General features: G+C 52.5%; 1 protein-coding gene across 1 annotated transcript in view; it reads right to left on the bottom strand.

The window, feature by feature from the left end:
• LOC144722833 (N-acetylgalactosaminyltransferase 7-like) overlaps positions 1-22,997 on the bottom strand; it is a 119,035-nt gene that overhangs the window by 4,384 nt on the left and 91,654 nt on the right. The window contains 7 exon segments of the mRNA XM_078601280.1: positions 376-474; positions 1,724-1,942; positions 3,652-3,774; positions 13,987-14,104; positions 15,374-15,556; positions 16,325-16,404; positions 21,828-21,961. Of these exon segments, the coding sequence (XP_078457406.1) occupies positions 376-474; positions 1,724-1,942; positions 3,652-3,774; positions 13,987-14,104; positions 15,374-15,556; positions 16,325-16,404; positions 21,828-21,961 (956 nt within the window).

Here is a 22,997-nt window from a genome sequence, read left to right as displayed (position 1 = left end):
ATTCCTTACCCGTACCCGTACCCGGCCGCACCAGGGTCGCAAATGGGTACCCGTATCCGGCCGGGTACGGGTAGCCGTTCCCTACCCGTACCCGTACCCAACCCGAAATGAGTGACAAACGGTTACTCACCAGTGACTCATGGCCTACCCGTACCCGTACCCGGCCACACCAGGGTCGCAAACGGGTACCTGTACCCGTACCCGGCCAGGTACGGGTAGCCGGGTATCGGGTAGGCTACGGGTATCGGGTACCCGGTTGCGACCTCTGACCCTGCCCAAGCGGGTGCTGAAGCCCCGTCAGCCTGCGGTGGAGCGACGAGAGGGTTCGTACGTGGAGCTGGGATCGACCGAGTGAGCGGCGAGGTTTGGCGTCACCTGGTTGCCACCGAGGCCGTGGCAGGGCCCCAGCTCCACGAGCCCGCCGTTGTTGTGGCCCATGCTGTCGATGCAGAAGTTGCTCTTTTTACCACGGATCTTGAGGGTCAACGAGAAGCGAGGGATAACAAAAATCACGCGCTTTTCGAGGTGCATTCGTCTCTGTAAGTGTTTAATCAGCGGTATGGATGCAGGTAACTGCTCGGAGATATGTGTTTTAAAAATATATATTTTGTAACAGTAGGGTTTGTGTTTCCCAAGTGTGCTGGGAAACAATGATCAATTTGGTCAGTTTTCAATAAGTCTCAAATGGAAACGTGACATCATACGAAGGTTTGGTTCATATTGGGTCATCTTTTCTGTAGTTATGGTGCCTCCCCTGTTACGGACAGAAAGGCGGACGGAGCCAAACGCATAAACGCATGCAACCTTTGTTGGAAAGCGTAAAGAAATGAAGCCCCAACAATTCTTGCACGACTGCCCATGTAAAATTACACTGGTCAACAAAAAAAAAAGTTTTTTCTGGCCTGGACTTTTGCAGCTGTTTTAGACTAATTTCAGGGTGCTGATTCCAAATCTGATCTCAGATTTGCTCTATCACATCTCATTTTTATGCTATCGGCATACCCATTTTCATTGATTTTACCCGAAATTAACTGTCACTTATGATTGCAAGTTGTTGCGAGTCAGTGACTGCTTTAGTGTTAAAATATGGTGCTGTATTTTTAGGATAGTCTGTTTATAATATAATTTTATGTAGATATCCACATTTATTTAATACTTTTCTTCTGCAGTTTTGATTGAAGATGCAATATTTGATATCTCAAAAACCTGATGTGATAGACAAAAACTGATGCCAGATTTGGAATCGGCACCCCAAAATTACCGTTGGAATACCTTATGCCAGAAAAAGTGTGTTGACCAGTGTTACCCGTTGCCACTCCACACGCTTGGAGCATCTCTCACGCAGAGAGCGAAACGACAGCCATGCAGCAGCGTAACCGCAAACATCTACGTGCGGTGGAGGCGGCGGTAGCGGTTAGCACTTTGCGCTACGGACCCGGCCCCCCGAGTTCGATTCCCGCTCACGACCAACACCGGTGACGATTATCTGAAACCGCTCCTGGGCCTCCCCTAGGTCGACTCAGCCTCAAATGAGTACCTGGTGCGGTGTGTAAAAACATCGCCACTGGGGAGACTAAGGCGGCCGGGCGTGGTGCTGGCCACCCACCCCCTCTTCATGTGCCGTGCCGGCCTTCATGGGTGCTACTCGCTACTAACAGCACTTTCCCCAGTCCGTTCCAGGCCACACGGGGGAATCTTCGTCTTTGGGGACGGCGGCACCCACCTCTCCCCAGTCGACGTTCTTGGGCGGCAGTGGGTAGAACTGCAGCACGTCGTAGGCGATGTTCTCCATGAACCAGCTGAAGCTCTTGCAGTTGTGCTCACGCCGGAATCGGTGCAGCGCCGACACGTCTCCGTAGGGCAGCGCCTGAGTCTCCGGGCGACTCGCGTAGAAGTAGTCCCGGTAGTCGTCCCACCACACCTCCACCACCCGCACGTAGTTCTGTAAAAACGACAGCATCGGATTCATTTTTAAGGGGGTGGCCATGGGTTCGATCCTGACCCTGACACCTGCTGTTTATTTGAAGTTTGCGTGTTCTCTCTCTCTCTCTCTCCCCCCGCGGTCGTGTGGATTTTCTCCGGGTCCACTCGGTTTTTCCCTCCGCATTAAGAAGCATGCGTTTGGAGCATTTGAATTTGCACACGATGATAAGCCACTTCGTTGGGCTATCATTTGTGGCCAAGTCGCTTCTGAAAAAGAGCTACATAGCTCAGTGGGGCCTTAACTGATAAAATAAAATGTGTATTGTTGAAAGTTTAGTTTGTTACAGTTTTGGGGGGGCCCCCTCTTTGGCTGTTCAGTTTCTTTCCTCGACTCTTCTACCACCACTCATGCCCAATACCAAAACACGGCGTTGCTATTCGCCTCGGCTTTTTCAATTGCGGTTTTTGAATGTGCCATTCGAACTCGGAAAGCTACATCGAAGTCAAAACGAACTTAATTTGTTTGCGCACGTAAGCCCGTAGTATTACACATTGGGATGCTAAGGCTTAAATGACCACGTTACCTGCAGGACTCATCACATTGGCTCGAGTATTGCATTTTAGCCAATTTCGGGTTCTGGTGAGGCCAATCGCTATTGTGTTGTCATGAAGGTCTGGGAGGGCCTTCATCCAGCAGCAGTGGATTAACAAATTTGGGCTGGACATGACGAATATATTTCAGGAGGCCCCACAACATGTGTTGTTCCCTCGGGCAGCAAGCCCTTGAAGCCCCTGCGTTAATCCAGCGCTGTCCGTCTAAGCATTTTAATGAGCCGCACAACTTGCAACGCTGAACAAAACGTCGCAATGAACAAGACTATTTTCAGATTTGTCCCATAACCCACAGTGATACACACGGTGATGCCCCGGCTTTAATTTTACTAGATTACCGACAGAAATCGCAGTGCTACTTTATTGCATATTTTTGGTCCCTAGCGTCTATAAATTTGTTGGTTGCCCTACACTGCACTTTTTCCTTCCTCCATTATCTGCAGGATTGGGAGGCTCCTGTCATTTGCAAATTGCCCTTTGCTCAGTCACTCCCACACTGCTTGTTCTAAGTCAGATTTAAAAATGCACTTTAATTAATGAATGAGCGTGCACACGTGTGTGTGTCACCTTGTCCGAGAACGGTGGCCGTAGTGGTTAGAGCACTTTGCTCAGCACCCGAGTCCGATGCCCGCTCACAAACAATAACAGTGGTGAAACATCTGAATTGTTTGCGCTTAACGCGTTGTTAAATTTTCAGGAACGCATCTACTACCGCGTTCAACGAGAACTTATTGAACTGTAGATTCAAATTGATTCAACTATCTTTGATTTTACCAGGTAAAGCTCACCGAGCTATACAGCTCTTTATCAGAAGCAAACTGGCCACTAATAATAGCTCAACGGAGTGGCTTATCATCCCGTGGGAATTGATAGCAGGCAAATACTGTAAACGCACATCGATTCGAAATGTGTAGGGAAAAACCGGAGGATCCGGAGAAAAATCCACGCGACCACGGGGAGAGAGACAAGCAAACTCCAAATATACAGCAGGCGTCAGCCTGCTGTATATTTGGAGTTTGCTTGAACCCACGACCTCCTGCATACTCGGCGAGGTTAGTTAACATCTCGCCACAGCGGCGCCCACAAAGACAGGCGTGCAACGCAAACGACCCCTACCTGTAGCGCGGGGGCTGGGCCCACGCTGGGGGGCGGAGGGTTTCCAGCCCAGCCCTCGAGGCGGTAGATGTGGCCCACGCGCGAACAGGGCACGAAGAGGAGCGTTCCTCCGCACTGCCAGATCTGCGGGGACACGGAGACGCCGCGACAACGCCGCCATCACCGTCACTGCCGCCGGCACCGCTGCCAACTGCCGTACATAATCGCCGCGGCGGCGAGATGTTAACTCCCTCGCCTGGTATACAGAAGGACGTGGGTTCGATACCGAGCCTGACGATGGCTGTATATTTGGAGTTTGCGTGTCTCTCTCCCTGTGGTCGTGTGGATTTTTCTCCGGGTCCTCCGGTTTTTCCCTCCATGTTTAGAAACACGCGCGTTAGAGTATTTGGCTGCTGCTATGAATTTCCACGTGATAAGCCACTTCGTTGAGCTATCATGTGCGGCCAGGTCGCTTATGAAAAAAAAGAGCTAAATATAGCTCGGTGGGCCTTACCTAGTAAGATAAAACAAAATTGTTTAGTTTACTTTAATCGCCACCCTCATTCTCACCTTCCAGCAACTATCCATCGACCCCCCCTGTAATTGCCTATTGTCATGTGAAGACCTCTGCCAATCCATTGCCGGATGTGAGGGCCTCAACCGCACCGCATTGACGTTTTGAGGAGTTGCTTGACAATAATTTTTACGACGCTGGTCAGCGTGTTTTTTTTTTTTTAGCGAATGCAGGGAACACTGGCGTTTGTTGTGGCTGCCTCTTCCGGTCCTCGAGGCAAATCCCGCAGGGAACGGAGTCCTCAGCCACAAATACTGAGATCGGATCCAGGTTTCGATCATCATCATCATCAGCCATGATCAATCTACTGCTAGATCAGGGGATTGCAACCTGCAGCTACGGAGCCGCATGTGGCTATTTAAGGAACTGGTTTGTGACCGTTATTTATGAAGGACCACCGTTTCGTATTTACCACGCAGTGCCATGCGGCTCTCGAAATACTGTATTGACGTTTTTTGTCACCGAATTACAAACACAAATTGCTGCTCTTTTTATTTTGGATGCCAACCCCTGTGCTAGATGAAGGCCTCTCTAAGCCGGCATAGGAATACAAGCAGGGATTTACGTGACCAAAACCCAGGGTTGAAACGTCAACGTTTGTGCCACTTTAAATGAATGGACCGCACGCCTGGATTCTTGGGCCCTGTGTCTTCCAGCAAAGCACGCCTCGGGCACGCCGATCAATCGTGATCGATCGTTTTCTGGTAGCCAAAGTGAATCGTCAATATCTTTTGGTTCAAAATGAAAATACCGTATTTGATTCAAATTATCCCTGCCTATCTCTGCGGTCTCGTGTGTGCGTGCGTAATTTTTGTTTTTATACATCTGTAGGGCTGTTACGGGAGGGCTGTAAGTGCATACGATCCAATGGGTAACAAACACAGTGGGCGGAGTTACGGGAGTACACGGGGGGGGTGCCCGCAGCGACGTCCGCATCAGGCAGCCTGGGGGGTTGTGATCCTGTTGGGGGGTATAAAGGGGGAGGACAAAGAGAGCTCGGGGCTCAGTCTGGGAACGAAGGAGGGAGAGTGAAGATCCTCTAGCTAGAGCCCTGGACTCCCCTCGACGCCGCCCTTGTCAGGGCTGCAGAGGAGCGAGCCAGAGGCGTGGTTCCGTGAACCAGGGTTAGACCCTGGGACTCCGGAGGCCGTAGCCCGACTCACCAGTGTCGGGCCAGTTAGCCTCCCCTAGCTCGTTAGAGGAGGACTTGGGGATAGGTGAGATTAGCTAGGGGGTATCCCCAGTTATCCGGGTGAGGGGGCCGCTACCCCCTCTAGTGTTGTCCTGTACCGATAAGCTGAAATAAATATACGTGTGCCTCAACCTGGGTGTCCAGCGTCTTCACCGGTACTTCATCTGGTGTCAGAAGTACTACGGACATGGAAACACGTCAGACAGCTCGAGCCAGAGTACCGGAGGAGGACACTGCTGAAGTCGTTGAGCCCGAGGCGGCTCACCAAGACATGGCGCAGCCGGGGGCCGACGCGTTCCTACCGGGGCATCGGCATGAAGAGGGGCCGCAGCCAGACGCGCTACGGCTGGCTCACGAGAGACTGGCGGAGCTACTGTACGCCGCTGCCGCCACGCTGGAAAACATCACGCGGCTGGGGGCTGGTGGTCCACCACGGGGCGAGGGGAGTCGTCAACCTGAGCGCCTTCCCGCCATTTCTGAAAACTCAAACTTTGAATTTCCCGCCATCGTCACGGCAGCTGCGGAGGGCGTGGCCGGGCTCAACCTTGGGTCCGACACCGCTCTCGCTGGGACAGCTGCGTCATCTCCAGCGGAGGGAGCGTCATCACATCCGCGACAGGCGATTCCATCTGCCATTCGCGCCGACGCACAGCCGAGTCCCGGGGATAGCAGCCTACAGACGTCCAAGGCGAACGCTGCGCTACAACAACGGCTGCCTCCGCTGAAAGAATTTGTTGGTGCAGAGGGCGACTGGGGCGGCTTCCAGCGACGCTTCATCGCCCACCAAGAAATGGCAAGGTGGTCCGACGATGAAGCCCTCTGCGCGCTGCCGGCGCTCCTCGACGCAGACGCGCTCGCCGCCCTCACATCGGCGCCAAAAGAGAAGCGGTCTACTCTGCCGAAGGCACTACAGCTGCTGGCCGGGGTCTATGGACCTTCAGCGGAATGCAGAGAGCGGTTCTACGAGCGCAAGCGGGGTGAGAAGGAGTCGCCCCTGGCATACAGGACGAGCCTCCTAGCGCTGGCTAAGACGGCTTTTCCCCGTATGGACGACGATGGCGTGGACGCGATGGTCACGGAGAAAATACTCCTCCTGGCAGACGACCTGGACATCGCTGTCGTCGCACAGGAGGACGCCGAGATGACCTCTCTTCAGGCGGCGCGCCTCCTTCACGCCAACCTTCTGTCCCTGCGGCGGAAAGCCAGCAGGGCATCGGCAGGGCGTGCGGTGGCTGCAGCCACCCTTCCGACGGAGGAGCTCTTCGCCGTCGACCATCGACGGCAACAGGCGCAAGAAGTACGGTCGGCCCGGGACGGGTCAAGCCGTTTCAACCGCCCGTCGTCTCCACCGGGGCTCCCGCGGTGTTTCAACTGCGGCGTCCGGGGCCACGTCGCCTCGGGGTGCCGCTCTCCTCGACAGCGCGGGACGACGGCTCGACGGGACGCCGGGCCTCCTCCTCCCAAGCTCCAGCAACATGACCCGGCGAGTCGCGGCACCACACATGTTTGGCCAAAGCACCTACCCGTTGCACGCTCTCGCACCACAACAAACGGGGGGCCGATGTCGCGTTGCGAGGGGCCAACGCGGATCACTGCGGGGACTCAAATCGAGCCCAAACAGTGGTCCGTGTTGGCCCATCGCGTGGTAGCCGCGTCGTCAGGGTCGTCGGCCGTAGTCGGACACATTGACGGGGTAGAAGTACGCATCTTGGTCGATACGGGGGCATCGGCGACAATCATTTCGGAATTAATTTACAATATTCTGCCCGTACAAAGCCGGCCTTTACTGCCGGTTAACGTCCCATTCTATGCCGCTAACGGGGGCTCTCTCGGCATCATGGGACAGATTCGAGCGCAAATTTCTATTGGGGACATCAAATTGTCGGGGCCGATTTTCGTTTCCTCCTCGCTGGCGGTTCCGTGCCTGCTGGGGACGGATTTCTTAGGTAAAATGCCCATTCGTATTTTGATCGACCAAGGATGCATTGAGCTTCCATCGGGGCGGCGCATGGCGTTCCTGCCATCCCCTGCGGCGGCTCGGTCGGCGTTCGCGACGGTACCGGCGTTCGTCGTTGAAACTGTTCGTGTGCCGCCGGGAGCTCAAATGCTAGTGCCTCTGAAACTTCGTAAGCCCTTCGCTAAGGGCATAGGGGATCAGGGTGTTTTGCTGGGACCGTCTAGGGCCGGGGTTAATGGGCCTCATTTGATTCCGGCCCAGACCGTCGTAAGAGGGGACGGGGACCCTTTCATCGCGGTCCTAAATGTGGGATCGCAGACGGTGGTGGTTCCTCAAGGGACGGTGCTCGCTCACGCGACGCCAGTGCCCTGCGAGGAACCTGTCGCGAACCACGTTGGCACTGCTTCCCGGATGCTCCCACATTCGGACAGCGATGAAGGGTGGATCGACGCGCTTTGTGCGGGATCGACGGACCTGACAAATTCAGAGCGCCAACAGCTTAGAACGCTACTGAGGGAATTTTCCGACGTTTTCAGTCGTGATAAATATGATTTGGGTTGCACTCACCTGCTGCGTCACCATATTGACACGGGTGACAGCGCGCCAATTCGCCAAAATCCGTTTCGGTTAAGTCCCGCCGAAAAGGACCATGTCAAATCGGCTGTTGATGACATGTTAGCCGCCGACATCATTTCTCCCTCCACCAGCCCGTGGGGAGCGCCGATCGTCCTGGTTAAAAAGCAGGACGGCTCGTTGCGGTTTTGCGTGGATTTTCGGCGCCTTAATAAAATTTCGGTTGCCGACGCATACCCGCTCCCACGGATGGACGAATCGCTGGACGCTTTGGCGGGAGCGCGATTCTTCTCCACACTAGATTTACTTTCGGGATTCTGGCAGCTTCCTCTGGACGATGATTCTAAACCTAAAACTGCTTTCCGTACACCGCACGGCCTGTTCCAATTCAACCGGTTGCCGATGGGCTTACACTCAGCGCCGGCAACTTTCCAGCGATTGATGGAATTGGTTTTGGCTGGATTGCAATGGGAATCGTGCCTGATTTATTTGGATGACGTTATTGTCTTTGGTAAAACTTTTGATGAACATCTCCAGAGGTTGCGGGCGGTTTTCCTAAAGATGCGGGCTGCTAATTTGAAATTTAAGCCCCAAAAATGCCATTTGTTACGCGAGTCGGTGCGTTATTTGGGGCACATCGTAGGGCGCTCGGGTATTGCTACCGATCCCGCCAAAACGCAGTGTGTCAGCTCCTGGCCGACTCCCACCTCGGTGGGAGAGGTCAGGAGTTTTATTGGCTTCGCATCATATTACCGACGCTTCGTCGCTAATTTTGCAACAATTGCCAAACCCCTACACGCGTTAACATCTAAAGGGGTTCGGTTCCACTGGGGTCAGGATGAGGAAGCTGCTTTCTGCTCCCTTCGGGACGCGCTGGTGAAGGCTCCTCCCTTGATTTACCCAGATTTTTCGAGGCCGTTTTTGCTCGACACCGACGCGAGCAACACGGGTATTGGAGGCGTGCTTTCCCAGGTGGTTGACGGCGTGGAACGGGTGGTCGCGTACGGCAGTCGGGTGTTGTCTCCAACGGAGCAAAGATATTGTGTCACCCGTAGGGAACTGTTGGCAATTGTCTATTTCATCCAACAGTATCGCCCATATCTGTACGGTCGGCATTTCACCGTCCGCACAGATCATGCGGCACTGCAGTACGCCCTGAAGGTTCAACAGCCATCGGGACAATTGTCCCGATGGCTGGAGGTCCTCCAGGATTTCAGTTTTGAAACCACTTATCGTAAGGGCGTTCGCCACACCAACGCTGACGCTCTGTCACGGATGCCAACCGCCTCCGAATGCGCATGTCTCCTGGGGTCGGGGCGTTGCAAGCCAGTGGGGGACGTGATGGTTCCGGTCCTGGCGGCGGCCGCCGACGATGAAACGGTAGTCCCCATTGATATCGCCGAACAGGGGAGAGATTCCCTGCTTGGATTGCCCGTTGATGAATGGGGGCGCCTCCAGTTGGAGGATGCCTCCCTCCTCGCGTTGCGTCGTCGCGCCGGGGAGAGGGGGCGTGTGACGGGTCATGCCGACGCATGGGAAACCCATGCGGGCTTGCTTATGCATTGGGACGGGAAATCCCAGCGTCACCGGCTGGTGGTCCCTTCTGGCCTACGAGGTAAGGTGGTGTGGGCTGCTCATGAGCGCCTCCTCCACCTAGGTACCCAGAAAACACTCGCCCTGCTTCAGCTGAATTTTTTTTGGCCGGGTATGACAAGGGATGTCGCTGATCTGTTGGCGGCATGCCCTCAGTGTGCGCAGCGCAAACCACCGGCACGGGAGTCGAACCCGCCCTTACAATCCATCCAGGTCTCCAGAATAAATGAACTGGTCGCACTGGATATTCTGGGGCCATTCCCCGCCACCTCCAGGGGAAATAAATATTTGCTTACTGGGGTCGAATATTTTACGCGCTGGCCTATGGCCTGGCCCCTGGCGAATCAGTCGGCAGCAGCCATCGTCGACGCCTTTGTCCAAGGTTATGTCATGGACAAAGGTGCCCCGGAGCGGTTGTTGACCGACCAGGGTAGAAATTTTTCGGGGAAACTCCTAAAACAAGTCTGTGATCTCCTGGGAACGAAAAAAATTCGAACCTCCCCCTATCACCCGCAAACGGACGGGATGGTCGAGCGTCTGCATCGCACCATCACGTCTATGTTGTCGCAGCAAGTTTCGGACTCACAGGCTGATTGGGACTTACAAATTCAAGGGGTTCTAGCGGCATACAGATTGGCTCCCCATGCTGCGACGGGGTTTTCACCTTTCTTTCTTATGTATGGCCGCGAACCCGACCCACCTGTTCGGGCACAGTTGCAGATCCCCGTGCCGCTGGGCAAATCTAAATTGGACGATCACGTTAAATTTAACCTTGACAAACTGACTGAGGCGCGGGATGCGGCGAGGCTAAATTCTGACAGGCGTCAGAAGGCGAACGAGCGCCTCAGACTGGCTCGCGCGCACGTGCTGCAGTGGAAGCCGGGGGACAGGGCATGGCTGCACTGTCCCCAGGTACCACTCGCGACCTCCTCTAAACTCGTACGCCCGTGGCGGGGCCCCGTCGAGGTTATTGAGGTTTTGAGGCCTCAGTGCGTTCGAATCCAATGGGGGAGGCGCCGGTGGTTTGTACACCCCTCTAGGCTGAAGCCGTTTGTTGCGGTGCGGGGGCCCACGCCACGCACGCGAGGCCAAGCATGTGGGGGGTCGACCGACTCGGAGGGTCCGTCGCTGCTCTCGCCTGATGTGTTGCCGGCTATCCCACCCACAGGTGCACCGGGAATGACGGGCTCACGCCCTGGAACCCCCACAGGTGATGCCGACAGTCGCGCGACTTCAATCGCGACCTCACCTCGCATGGGACAGCCGCCACCGGATGGTCCGCCGTCCGGGGTTGCCCCGTGTGACGGGCCTGCGGCAAGGACGCGCGCTAAAATGCGCAGACTCTTATAATATACAGCAGGAAGAAAAAGAAAAAAAAAAAAAAAAAAAAAAATTTTCTTATTTATTTTCCTTCACGTGTCATGGTTACTGTATGCTGCGTCGGTGGTGTGCTCCTTGCACACTGAGTGTGTTGTGTTGTGTGGGCGCGGTGTGTGTGTTGTGGGTGCGTTGTGTGTCGTGGGTGTGCTGTGTGTGATGGGGGAGTTCCTGGCTAGTTGTACATACGTGCTTACGGATTTCGTATTTATGCGGGGGGGGGGGTGCGTCGGACATTCCCTTCGGGGGTATGGTTGTTGTTCTTGTTGTTGTTCTTCTATTTGCATTTTGTTGAAAAAATGAGGCACACACGGGGTCGAGGGGTAATTGTTCCTTTATTTGGAATTGTTGCAGCCGGGACGGCTGCGAGCTGTAATGGGGGGGGTGATGTAGGGCTGTTACGGGAGGGCTGTAAGTGCATACGATCCAATGGGTAACAAACACAGTGGGCGGAGTTACGGGAGTACACGGGGGGGGTGCCCGCAGCGACGTCCGCATCAGGCAGCCTGGGGGGTTGTGATCCTGTTGGGGGGTATAAAGGGGGAGGACAAAGAGAGCTCGGGGCTCAGTCTGGGAACGAAGGAGGGAGAGTGAAGATCCTCTAGCTAGAGCCCTGGACTCCCCTCGACGCCGCCCTTGTCAGGGCTGCAGAGGAGCGAGCCAGAGGCGTGGTTCCGTGAACCAGGGTTAGACCCTGGGACTCCGGAGACCGTAGCCCGACTCACCAGTGTCGGGCCAGTTAGCCTCCCCTAGCTCGTTAGAGGAGGACTTGGGGATAGGTGAGATTAGCTAGGGGGTATCCCCAGTTATCCGGGTGAGGGGGCCGCTACCCCCTCTAGTGTTGTCCTGTACCGATAAGCTGAAATAAATATACGTGTGCCTCAACCTGGGTGTCCAGCGTCTTCACCGGTACTTCACATCTATAACGTGTTCGTTTTTAACAAGAACTCGATTACACTGCACTGGGACCGTTTAACGTTTCAAATAATGGCCGCTGCTAAATTGATCGTGGCTATTCTACGGACCGATCTGCTCTCAATGTTTCGCTCGACAACCAAACGCCCGGTGATTGAATTGCCACCTTGCCGACGAGCTGCGCGACGCCGCGTTTGGACAAGTCAATGACTTCTTCTGTACGGGCGTACGTGCGTACGTACATTTGTGTGTATGTGTGTACGTTGAACTTCTTTCGCGCCGTGCGTAGCCAAATGCGCTAAATTGGAGGCGCCACGTCTTCAAGGCATCGTAATACTTCTCCCGTAGCCGAGTGCGCCAAATAAATATGCGGCTTAAGTGTCCTCGCTGAATGAGTGGTGTTCACACAGCGTGTTTTCGCCATCAAAGCGGTTCATTAGCGAACGCGTTTTGCACAACGCGGAACGCGTGCACCCGTTATGACGCGGTTTTCGAGCGGTCGACGACGAACAACTTTCTTGAATCACGTAGAAGGGAAATAATAAAAGAATAAAAATAAAACATAATAAATTTAAATTCTCACGACGTTTCGGCCAAAACGCAAGCAGCCGTCCTCCGGTGAAGAAACAGAGCTGTCTTTCCGACAGCTCTGTTTCTTCTCCTACGTGACTTTACCGAAAGAACCAAGAATATGAATCCCTGCAGTCACGAAAGCTTTAAATCGAAAGGGGTGGAGAGTGTTAATTACCCCCATCGCTCCAGTGGGCTCTCTCCGGGTACTCCTGTTTCCTCCGGCATGTATAAACATTCACGAATGATAGTCACCGAAGATCCTAATATAGGACCAGAGCTCGGGCAAATGTTGCCAACGGTTCTGGATGTCTTCCCGCTTGTCTGCGGTCGGTCGGAACAGCAACAGGTCGCTGCTGTGCCACACCACCCCCAGTAGCGGAGAATTAAAGACGACCCACGGTGCGACTGCGGACACCCGAACCGGACAAGGAAGCCAACCTTGATAATTGTTTTTTTACCCTTCTATCTGGCAACAAAACTGACACCTTTTTTACAAGGAGTCATGTTTACATAGACCACAATACCTGCAGTCATAATGCAAACAAAAAACACAACTCTGATAATGTGCACTGTCCTTGAAGTTGATTGGTCCACACCCGAGACAGCTTTCCTTAGAGCCTAGTCTCACATGGTGTTGGACCAGTTGACGCCCCCGCTCTCCGACAGGACTGAGCGGTATCTGTCGCCGAGCTCCCGAAGCCATCGCGCAGCTCACAGACTTAAACTCGGACGTGCGCTTTTGCACACAGTACTTGCCGCATGCTACGGAGAGTGTGCGTGGGTTGGTTTTCCAGTGGCTTTTTGAGATGCGATATTCCATTTAAAATTGAATCACGGACCATTGCATTGGCGTCCGTGGTCAGGCCATTCACTCCCGGACGACATCTCTGTGCCTCCACCAACGGGAATCCCTCCCTACGCTCGTGCCAAGTCGCTCCGCGCAGATTTGGCGCGCGCAGCCGCTAGTCACACGAAGACAACCCAGTAAGCCACGCGCGTTGTATATAAATTGAAAATTACCAGTGCGACAAACCCTTAAATCACGGGTAATTACACGGTCCGATAAAGGCTAATCCGCATCATTTATCTCTCTCTTGTTCTTGTTGTTGTTGTGTACAGTGGCTCTCGACGGCAAGACTCCGGCTGCTTGGTGGCACGGGTGAGATTCCACTGGCGTCCGACCGCCCCCCTTCGTGAGTGTGGGCAAATTTTAATCGATGGCTAAACGCTCGTCCTGGTGAGGACGGAGCGATTAAGATTTGGGGAGTAGGGGGTATATTGCAATTGCGTCATACGTGTGCTGAACTTCTTTCGCACCATACGTAGCCAACCGTGCTAATCGGAGGGGCGGCCAGCCACGCTTTCGTCTCTCCGCGGAGCTTGGTGGTCTAGACAATGCCCGAGCGTGCTGCGCGCGTGCATTGCGATGATCACGTGACAATGGGACGGCGATGAGACATTGGTGGAGGGATCTGTGCGGGGTGCTGGTGGTGGAACAAGCCATCAAATGACTTCGCGACGACCCGCCGAATCTCAAACGGCGTCTCCGCCCGACGCGTCTCACGTCCCGGGTCCACCGTCGTCATTCTTCTGCCGCCTCACCTTGTAGGAAATCTCGAAGTTTTCGCCACCCCAGATCTGCAGCCCGGGGTCGTAGAGTCCCAGCTCAAAGAAGAAGTCCCGATCGATGGCGAAGAGACCCCCGGCCATCGCCGGAGACCTGGGGTGCAGGGGGGGGGAACCGAGGGATTGAATTGAATCGACATCGCTACTGCGCATCCCCGAGTCTCAAGACTCCTTTTCAGCAGGGTCCTGCCAAGTTGTCGCAGCAGGGAGCGACGCTGCTGCTGCTGCTGTGTGCGCGATCCCAATTGAGCGGGGGTCGCAACGGGTCAGCGTGCCTCTCTACGAACCCGGCGAACCGAGTTCGATTCCCGCTCCCGGCCACCAACACCGGGTGACGGATTGTCTGAACCGGTCCTGGGTCAACTCAGCAGCCTCAAATTAGAACCGCTTTGTGCGATTAGATTGGTGTCCTTCCCCCGTACCTCCGATTAGCACGGTCAGCTACGTACTGTGCGAAAGAAGTTCAACATACAAACGAACAAGTTTATCGCCTGTTGCGATGTGTAAACATCGCCGCTGGGGAGACAAAGGCGGCCGAGAGTGGTGCTGGCCACATCGCCCCATCACGTGCACGTTCCGGCCTTCATCGGTGTGGTGAAGTATGGTCAAACAACCCCCACGATTCATCACAACACTGGTCAACACACTTTTTCTGGCATAAGGTATTCCAACGGCTGTAAGGTAAGTTTGGAGTGCTGATTCCAAATCTGGCATCAGTTTTTGTCTATCACATCAGGTTTTTGAGATATCAAATATTGCATTTTCAATTAAAACTGCAGAAGAAAAATATTAAATAAATGTTGATATCTACATAATATGATATTATAAACGCACTATCCTAAAAATACAGCACCATATTTTAACACTAAAGCAGTCACTGACTCGCAACAACTTGCAATCATAAGTGATAGAGTTAATTTCGGGTAAAATCAATGAAAATGGGGTATGCCGATAGCATAAAAATGAGATGTGATAGAGCAAATCTGAGATCAGATTTGGAATCAGCACCCTGAAATTAGGCCAGAAAAAAATGTTTTTTTTTGTTGACCAGCAGAGGTCGCAAACGGGTTTTGATTCCTTACCCGTACCCGGCCGCTCCAGGGTCGCAAATGGGTACCCGTTCCCTACCCATACCCGTACCCTACCCGAAATGAGTGACAAACGGTTACTCACCAGTGACTCACGGTCTACCCGTACCCGGCCGCACCAGGGTCGCAAGCGGGTACCTGTACCCGTACCCGGCCGGGTACGGGTAGTCGGGTATCGAGTAGAGTACGGGTATTGGGTACCCGATTGACCAGTGTCGGAATCGTTATCCGGGGGCGGAGAGGGGGAGAGGGGGGGGGTCTTTGTGTCTGTGCACCGATAGGGCTCTGTCTTGTGCTTGCGCCGTGCCCTCTCGCGCTCGCTCAGCGGGATCCGCTTCCAAAGGAGGCTCCAGTCCCAGGCGCCGCGTGCGAAGCCGTCGTCATCACCCCCCTGCTGCGGCTCCATGGTATAGTCCATCCCATTGATGTAGTCGATGAGGGGGACTGTGCTTGTCGTCCTACGGGGGGGGGGGTGGGGGGGGGGTGTAGAGAACAGGGCGGCATGATGTTGCGTAGATAGTACGGGACTGATCGGAACCTTCCTTGTTGTTTGATAAAAAAACAGCGATGCATTTGAAAAAGTTTTTTTGAAAGTTAGAATTACATACACGGCGCGGCGTTACGTCGTGATCAGAATCTTTATTTATACTGGAGGAATCCGATGACCTATAAAAAGTTATTTTTCACAGATGTCCAGTAGTTACGAAATGGGATTTAAATTCGATCCACGGCTGGGATATTTTGTTTTTCAATCTACCGCTGGGTGAGGACTTGTCAACTCTGTGCAGATCGTGGGGGTTATTTGACCATACTTCACCACACCGGTCAGCATGCGTTGGTGAAGGGGTCGAGCATAGAAGATTTTAAAAAACAAAAAAAATAAAAACTGGAAAATGCTGTAAATCACGTAAAGTCGCTTTACTCTGTGACTTGGCATCGCATGAAGTCACTTTTGCCGGCACGAAGACATTTATCGACGACTAAACGATTTCCCGCGAAGTGAAACATGAATCCGTTGCAGATCTGAAGTTTTATTTTATTATGTTTTATTTTTATTATTTTATTATTTCCATTCTACGTGACTTTACCGAAAAAACCAAGAAGATGAATCCCTGCAGTCACGAAAGCTTTAAATCGAAAGATCTGAAGTTGTCCTTAAATCCAAAAGCAGCATCCTCCCGCCGTGAAGACCCCGTGTAAGTTATAGTAACGATCACTCTGGTTACCTGTCGTGAGCGATGGGGGCGGCGAGAGGCGGGTACCAGTTGATGCCGACCTCGCAATGAGCGTCCAGGTAAACCAACACCTGCACGCAGCACAAAGACAAAGATACCACCCCCCACCCAGGTAGCCTTATCATCCTTATTGGGACAAGTGCTGTTCGCGAGCACCCATGAAGGGTTGTGTGGATGGGTGGCCCCAGCACACAGCCAAAGGTGGGAACACGTCCTAGTGTTCATCCATCGCTGGAGATGGAGCAATGAAAGCAGATCGGGCGCAGGAGCCAAATGGATTTTTGCGAACGCAAGATCACCGCCCTTCTACACAGAGTTAACCATCATCATCACCATCTATGATCATTCCATTGCTGGATGAAGGCCTCCCTCGGGTTGCAGGCACCTCTCTCACGAACCTACAATGATGTAAGGGGCCGTCTATAAATGACGTCCCGCGATTTTGGACGATTTTTGACCCCCTCCCCCTTCGTCACACGGCGTCACAAAAAGTCAGACCCCCCCCATCAAATATGACGTCACAAAGCTCTGCCCCCCCCCCCCCCCCCACAAAAAAATATAAAACATGCTTTAAATCGCTTTAAACTATTGTCATTGTAGTGCGTATTTAATGTGGCGCTGCACTCTGATGTTGTAGGAGAAAACATTTATCACAAAGTCTATTTAATTAAGTAGAACGTGTTGTCTATATTTATTTAAAGTTGCGCATTTTTATGTGACGTCACATTTCTCAACCCCCCCCCCTCGTCACAAATGTCTGACCCTCCCCCCCCCAAGTGCGTGACGTCATTTATGGACGGCCCCTAACAATCCACCCAGCACGTAAACGGATCTCATCCGTTCCATTCCCTCGGGGTCCTTCTCTCGAACGCGTTGCGTTCCACCCCCCGTCCCCACCACCACCACCACAGTCCAATCCGCAAGAGCAATCATCTCGGGCTTGTAGTACTCACTTTATCCGCCAGGGGAAGGTATAGCCTCACTGTGATGGAGGGACCAGGGGCGGCCCACGAAAGGCACAAAGGCTGAACAGGTCTATTTAACAAAAATAAAGATACTCTCCCCAAGTGTTTGTTTAGAGCGTTGAAAGGCTGCTAGAAAGTCGATTTATCGTTACCAATTACATCTCTTGAGAGCGCCGTTAAATTTTTCTACAGGCGAGGTATCATTTGGGACGATGTTATGAAACGTGATTTGTTTTTTTCTTGGCAAAGGGAGGGGAAAGCCACTCAAGTGGCTTTTGTGCGACTTTGTTTTATTTTATTTTATTATTTCCCTTGTACGTGACTTTACCGAAAGAACCAAGAAGATGAATCCCTGCAGTCACAAAAGATTTAAATCGAAATTTAACTTTGCCAAATGTTCTGATTAAATTCGTGTTAATTGCCATCGATCGTATCGTCGTAAACGGACCACAGTTGCTGTTATATTACCACTTTCGTAATTACGTGTACGAGTTCTGGAAACTTCCATAACGCGTCCACTACACTCAAGTTACTCCAATGTCGTTTACACGTTGGCTATTATTTTCTCGCGTACGATGGCAACAGCAATGTGGTTCAGGAGATAGACGCTTCTAGATTTGAAGCTTTCGTGACTGCAAGGATTCATATTGTTAGGTTTTTTCGGTAAAGTCACGTAGGTAAAACATTAAAATTAAAATTAATAAAAGTAAAATAAAAAATAAAATAAAACCTCACAATGGCTCCTCCCACCCTCAACCAGTATATATACAAGGACTGTTTTCTTGGAATTTCTCTCACTTGATACAGCAATCGTGCTGTGACGGTTCCACCTGAAGACGGAAGCTTGTGTTGCCTCCGAAACGTCGTGATTTATTTTACTTTAACTGATTGTTCTTCACGTTTACGGTGACTTTCAGACCGGTAGTCCACTCACTGGCATTGACTGTGTATCTTGTATTTGACTTTTATTAATTAAAAAATTTTACCTACGTGACTTTACCGAAAAAACCTAAGAATGTAGATAGACGCTTACCACATTTCGACATCTGCTGCTGGTCACGACGAGAGAGGGCCTTCAGCAGAGAGAGAGAGAGAGCGAGAGTTCGTGTCGTTTTTGCTGTTCCTCCGTTGAAGCAGTGCATGCCACTGGATGTATTATCTTTAATGTATCTCTACGGGTCTCTGTGGCTTTACTACATTGCCAATAGTTGTAGGTTGTGCGCGGCCACAAATCGCACTACTTGCGGCTCGTGTTTAATTTTCTATTCATGAAGGAGACGTGGGGGTGGGGGCATCGATCGGCCTGCTGCTGGTATTGATGTCCAGACGATGCGCTTGAACGCGTGGGTGCAAAACTATGGCCTTTGTCAAAGGTGGCTTCCATCTATCTGTTCGGCGTGTCCGCGCCACCTTATTATGAATTAAACGTAACTTTTCACACCGTCACTCGATAAAATTGACGTCGTTTGTTCGAATATGCAACAGTACACATTAACTTAGTGGCTATGGTGGCCGAATCACTCTAAACCCTAACCCCTAGGGATGTATGGTGGTGGTACTACAGTATATTTGGAGTTTGAATGTTCTCCCCGTGGTCGCGTGGATTTTTTTCTCCGGGTCCTCCGGTTTTTCCCTCTACACTTAGAATCAACGTCACGTGTTCAGAGTATTTGGCTGCTATCAATGTCCATGTGATGATAAACTTGATAAAGCCACTTCGTTGAGCTATCATTTGTGGCCAGGTCGCTTCTGAAAATGAGCTAATCCTGTAGCTCGGTGAGCCTTACCTGGTAAATAAATAAAAAGTTTAGTTTGTAAAAATAACGATGTGGTCAGTAGTTCTACGTCCGTGACAACAACAACTTGACCCTTTGCGAAGACTCTTCTGTATATAATGAACAGCACGAGTTGAAAATGCCAGGAGTGTGGAGGAGGGTTGTCCTTGCCGTCAAGACAATCATCGCTTCCAACCAAAACAACAACAGCACCCCCCGGTAGCGGACAGCGAGCGACGTGTGTGTGGTTTTGTTCGTCGCTGGCGGTGGCTAACAAGGCAGGCGCGCTCGGCTTGTGGCTAGTTAGTGATCGAGTCAGGCTGAAGGTGAGAATAGCCAAGGCAGCGTTGTTAAAACGGGGCCTCTGGCGCGGTAGACAATTCAACGCGGGAATTAATGAAGGCTGAAAGTGGAAGAGCTGGTGAGCAGTTTTTTTTTCTAGCCGTAAAACTATCGAGACACACACACATCATCGTCGTCGTCGTCACGATCCGTGGGCAAATATCCCGTGGGTGCACACTACACATTTCTTTTTCGATTTAAAGCTTTCGTGACTGCAGGGATTCATCTTCTTGGTTCTTTCGGTAAAGTCACGTAGAAGGGAAGTAATAAAATAATAAAAATATTATATAATATTATTATAATATTTAATTTAATTATTATATTATTTTATTATGTTTTATTTTTATTATTTTATTACTTCCCTTCTACGTGACTTTACCGAAAGAACCAAGAAGGCTACACATTTCGTGACGCACACAGAGGAGGTATTTAAGTCCACCACCACTTCGCTTTCATCCGTTGAGGCGCGCCGAGTTGATTGGATGGCGGGTCTTTAAAGCGGATTGTCATCGGTGGATTCGTGATGGGAGATTTTTGGTGGACGATGAAAATAAATGAGAATGCTCGACACGAAGTGGTGAACGTCGGTGGACATCGAAATAAGAATTGTCGGTACTGTGTTTCAGCGTGAATCTTGATGCTTTTCAAAAAAATCTCGATTGCCCTTAGGGGCCGTCCATAAATGACGTCACGCGATTTTGGACGATTTTTGATCCCCCCCCCCCCCTTTCATCACACGTCGTCACAAACTCGGACCCCCCCTCAAATATGACGTCACAAAGCTCTGCCCCCATCCCAATAAAACATGCTTCAAATCGCTTTAAACTATTGTCATTGTAGTGCGTATTTAATGTGGCGCTGCACTCTGATGTTGTAGGAGAAAACATTTATTTAAAAGTCTATTTAATTAAGTAGAACGTGTTGTCTATATTTATTTAAAGTTGCGCATTTTTACGTGACATCACATTTCTGAAACTCCCCCCCCACCTCGTCACACATCGTCACAAATGTCTGACCCCCCCCCCCTGGGTGCGTGACGTCATTTATGGACGGCCCCTTATTTACACAGTAAAGCCTCACCATCCAGCATATCCCAATAACATCCAGGATACCTATCACTTATGGCTGGGGCCTGGGCTCAATTTCTCACTCGATATTTTCCGGAAAGCCAGCCCCACGCCCGACTGCCTTTGTCTCCCCAGTGGCGATGCTTACTACACACCGCACCGGGTACTCATTTGAGGCTGGGTCGACCTAGCCGGAGGCCGGGGACCGGTTCAGATTATCGTCACCGGTCTTGGCCGCAAGCGCGAATCGAACCCGGGTGGCCGGGTTCGTAGCGCAGCGTAGCGCTCACCGCTATACTACCGCTCCCCCACAAAGATCCCCCGTATAGCCTTAACAGACTGTAGGGGCAAGTGCTGTTAGCGAGCACTTATAAAGGCCGGCACGGCACACGAGGGGGTGGGTGGCCAGCACCACGCCCGACCGCCTTTGTCTCCCCAGTGGCGATGTTTACACACTGCACCAGGTACTCATTTGAGGCTGAGTCAACCTAGGGGAGGCCCAGGACCGGTCCAGATAATCGTCACTGGTGTTGGCCGTGAGCGGGTATCAAACCCGGATCGCCGGGTTCGTAGCGCAGCGCGCTAACCGCTACACTACCGCTCCCCCACCCACACCGCTCCACCCACCCTGCCCACCCACCCACACCCACCCACCTTGCCCACCCAAATCCACCCACCCTGCCCACCCACCCACACCGCTCCACCCACCCTGCCCACCCACCCACACCCACCCACACCGCTCCACCCACCCACCCACCCACACCCAAACCACACTGCTCCACCCACACCCACCCACACCCACCCACACCGCTCCACCCACCCACACCGCTCCACCCACACCCACCCACCCACCCTGCCCACCCACCCACACCCACCCACCTTGCCCACCCAAATCCACCCACCCTGCCCACCCACCCACACCCACCCACACCGCTCCACCCACCCACCCACCCACACCCAACCACACTGCTCCACCCACACCCACCCACACCCACCCACACCGCTCCACCCACCCACACCGCTCCACCCACACCCACCCACCCACCCTGCCCACCCACCCACACCCACCCACCTTGCCCACCCAAATCCACCCACCCTGCCCACCCACCCACACCGCTCCACCCACCCTGCCCACCCACCCACACCCACCCACACTGCTCCACCCACCCACCCACACCCACCCACACCGCTCCACCCATCCACACCGCTCCACCCACACCCTCACCCACCCACACCGCCCACCCTGCCCACCCACATCCACCCACCCTGCCCACCCACCCACACCACTCCACCCACACCCACCCACCCACACCGCTCCCCCACCCACACCGCCCACCCTGCCCACCTGGCCACGCGTGGCCTTGCGCGCTCCGATGCTGCGGGACTGGATGAGTCCCTCGCGGCGCTCGTTGCGCACCACGGAGACGAGGCCGCTCCAGCGTGCCGCCACGTAGTCGTCCAGACGCCCCTTCAGGTGCTCTGCACAGACACGGGGCCCGCAGGTGCCGGGTTAAGATGTGGGGCCGTCCATAAATGACGTCACGCAATTTTGGACGATTTTTTACCCCCCCTCCCCCCCCGAGTCACACGACGTCACAAAAAGTCAGACCCCCCCCTCAAATATGACGTCACAAAGCTTTGCCCCCCCCCCAAAAAAATAAAATATGCTTCAAATCGCTTTAAACTATTGTCATTGTAGTGCGTATTTAATGTGGCGCTGCACTCTGATGTTGTAGGAGAAAACATGTATTAAAAAGTCTACTTAATTAAGTAGAACGTGTTGTCTATATTTATTTAAAGTTGCGCATTTTGATGTGACGTCACATTTCTCAAAACCCCCCCTCGTCACACATCGTCACAAATGTCTGACCCCCCCCCCCCCCCAGGTGCGTGACGTAATTTATGGACAGCCCCTATGATGCTGCTACAGGCCCCGCACTATGTTGTTATGAAAGGGGGGCCTCTAAATACCAAACAATAAAAAAAATATAAACAATTACTTTTTTACTTGCATAGTCAAGTAAGTGTATTTTTTCATTTGCTATACAGCTGGACAATACGACAAATCGCTAACCTTAAACACCCAGTCGTTCATAAAAGTTGAAGGCGGTAAAGTACTATAGGAATAGAGCAAGTGCAGAATTATTTAACCGGAATTGATAGCTTGAAAGCATTTAGCGCGGGGCCCTTGAAAGTGCGGGGCCCGTAGCAGCTACACATGTAGTAGCTACAATATATGTAGTAGCTACTACACGTGTAGCTACTACATGTGTTGTAGCTGCTACTTATGTAGTAGCTACTGTTGCTACGAGGATAATCCGGCACTGGGCGAGTGGTAGGCGGCTCCCTCTGGAACCCGCTGCTGTTTATTGTCAACGTTTAGGATGCGGAGTTGTTTGGTGACGCGACAACAACAACAAAACAACAACAAAACAACAACAACTGTGCTGAGTGCGCCGCGCTACGAAACCCCCGGCCGCTCACGGGCGATTATCTGAACCGGTGCTGGGCCTCC

This window comes from Lampetra planeri, chromosome 15, assembly GCF_965212315.1.
Source record: "Lampetra planeri chromosome 15, kcLamPlan1.2.h2, whole genome shotgun sequence".
NCBI lineage: Eukaryota > Metazoa > Chordata > Hyperoartia > Petromyzontiformes > Petromyzontidae > Lampetra > Lampetra planeri.
Note: the sequence above shows the minus strand (reverse complement) of the source record. Positions and strands in the feature narration are given on the sequence as shown.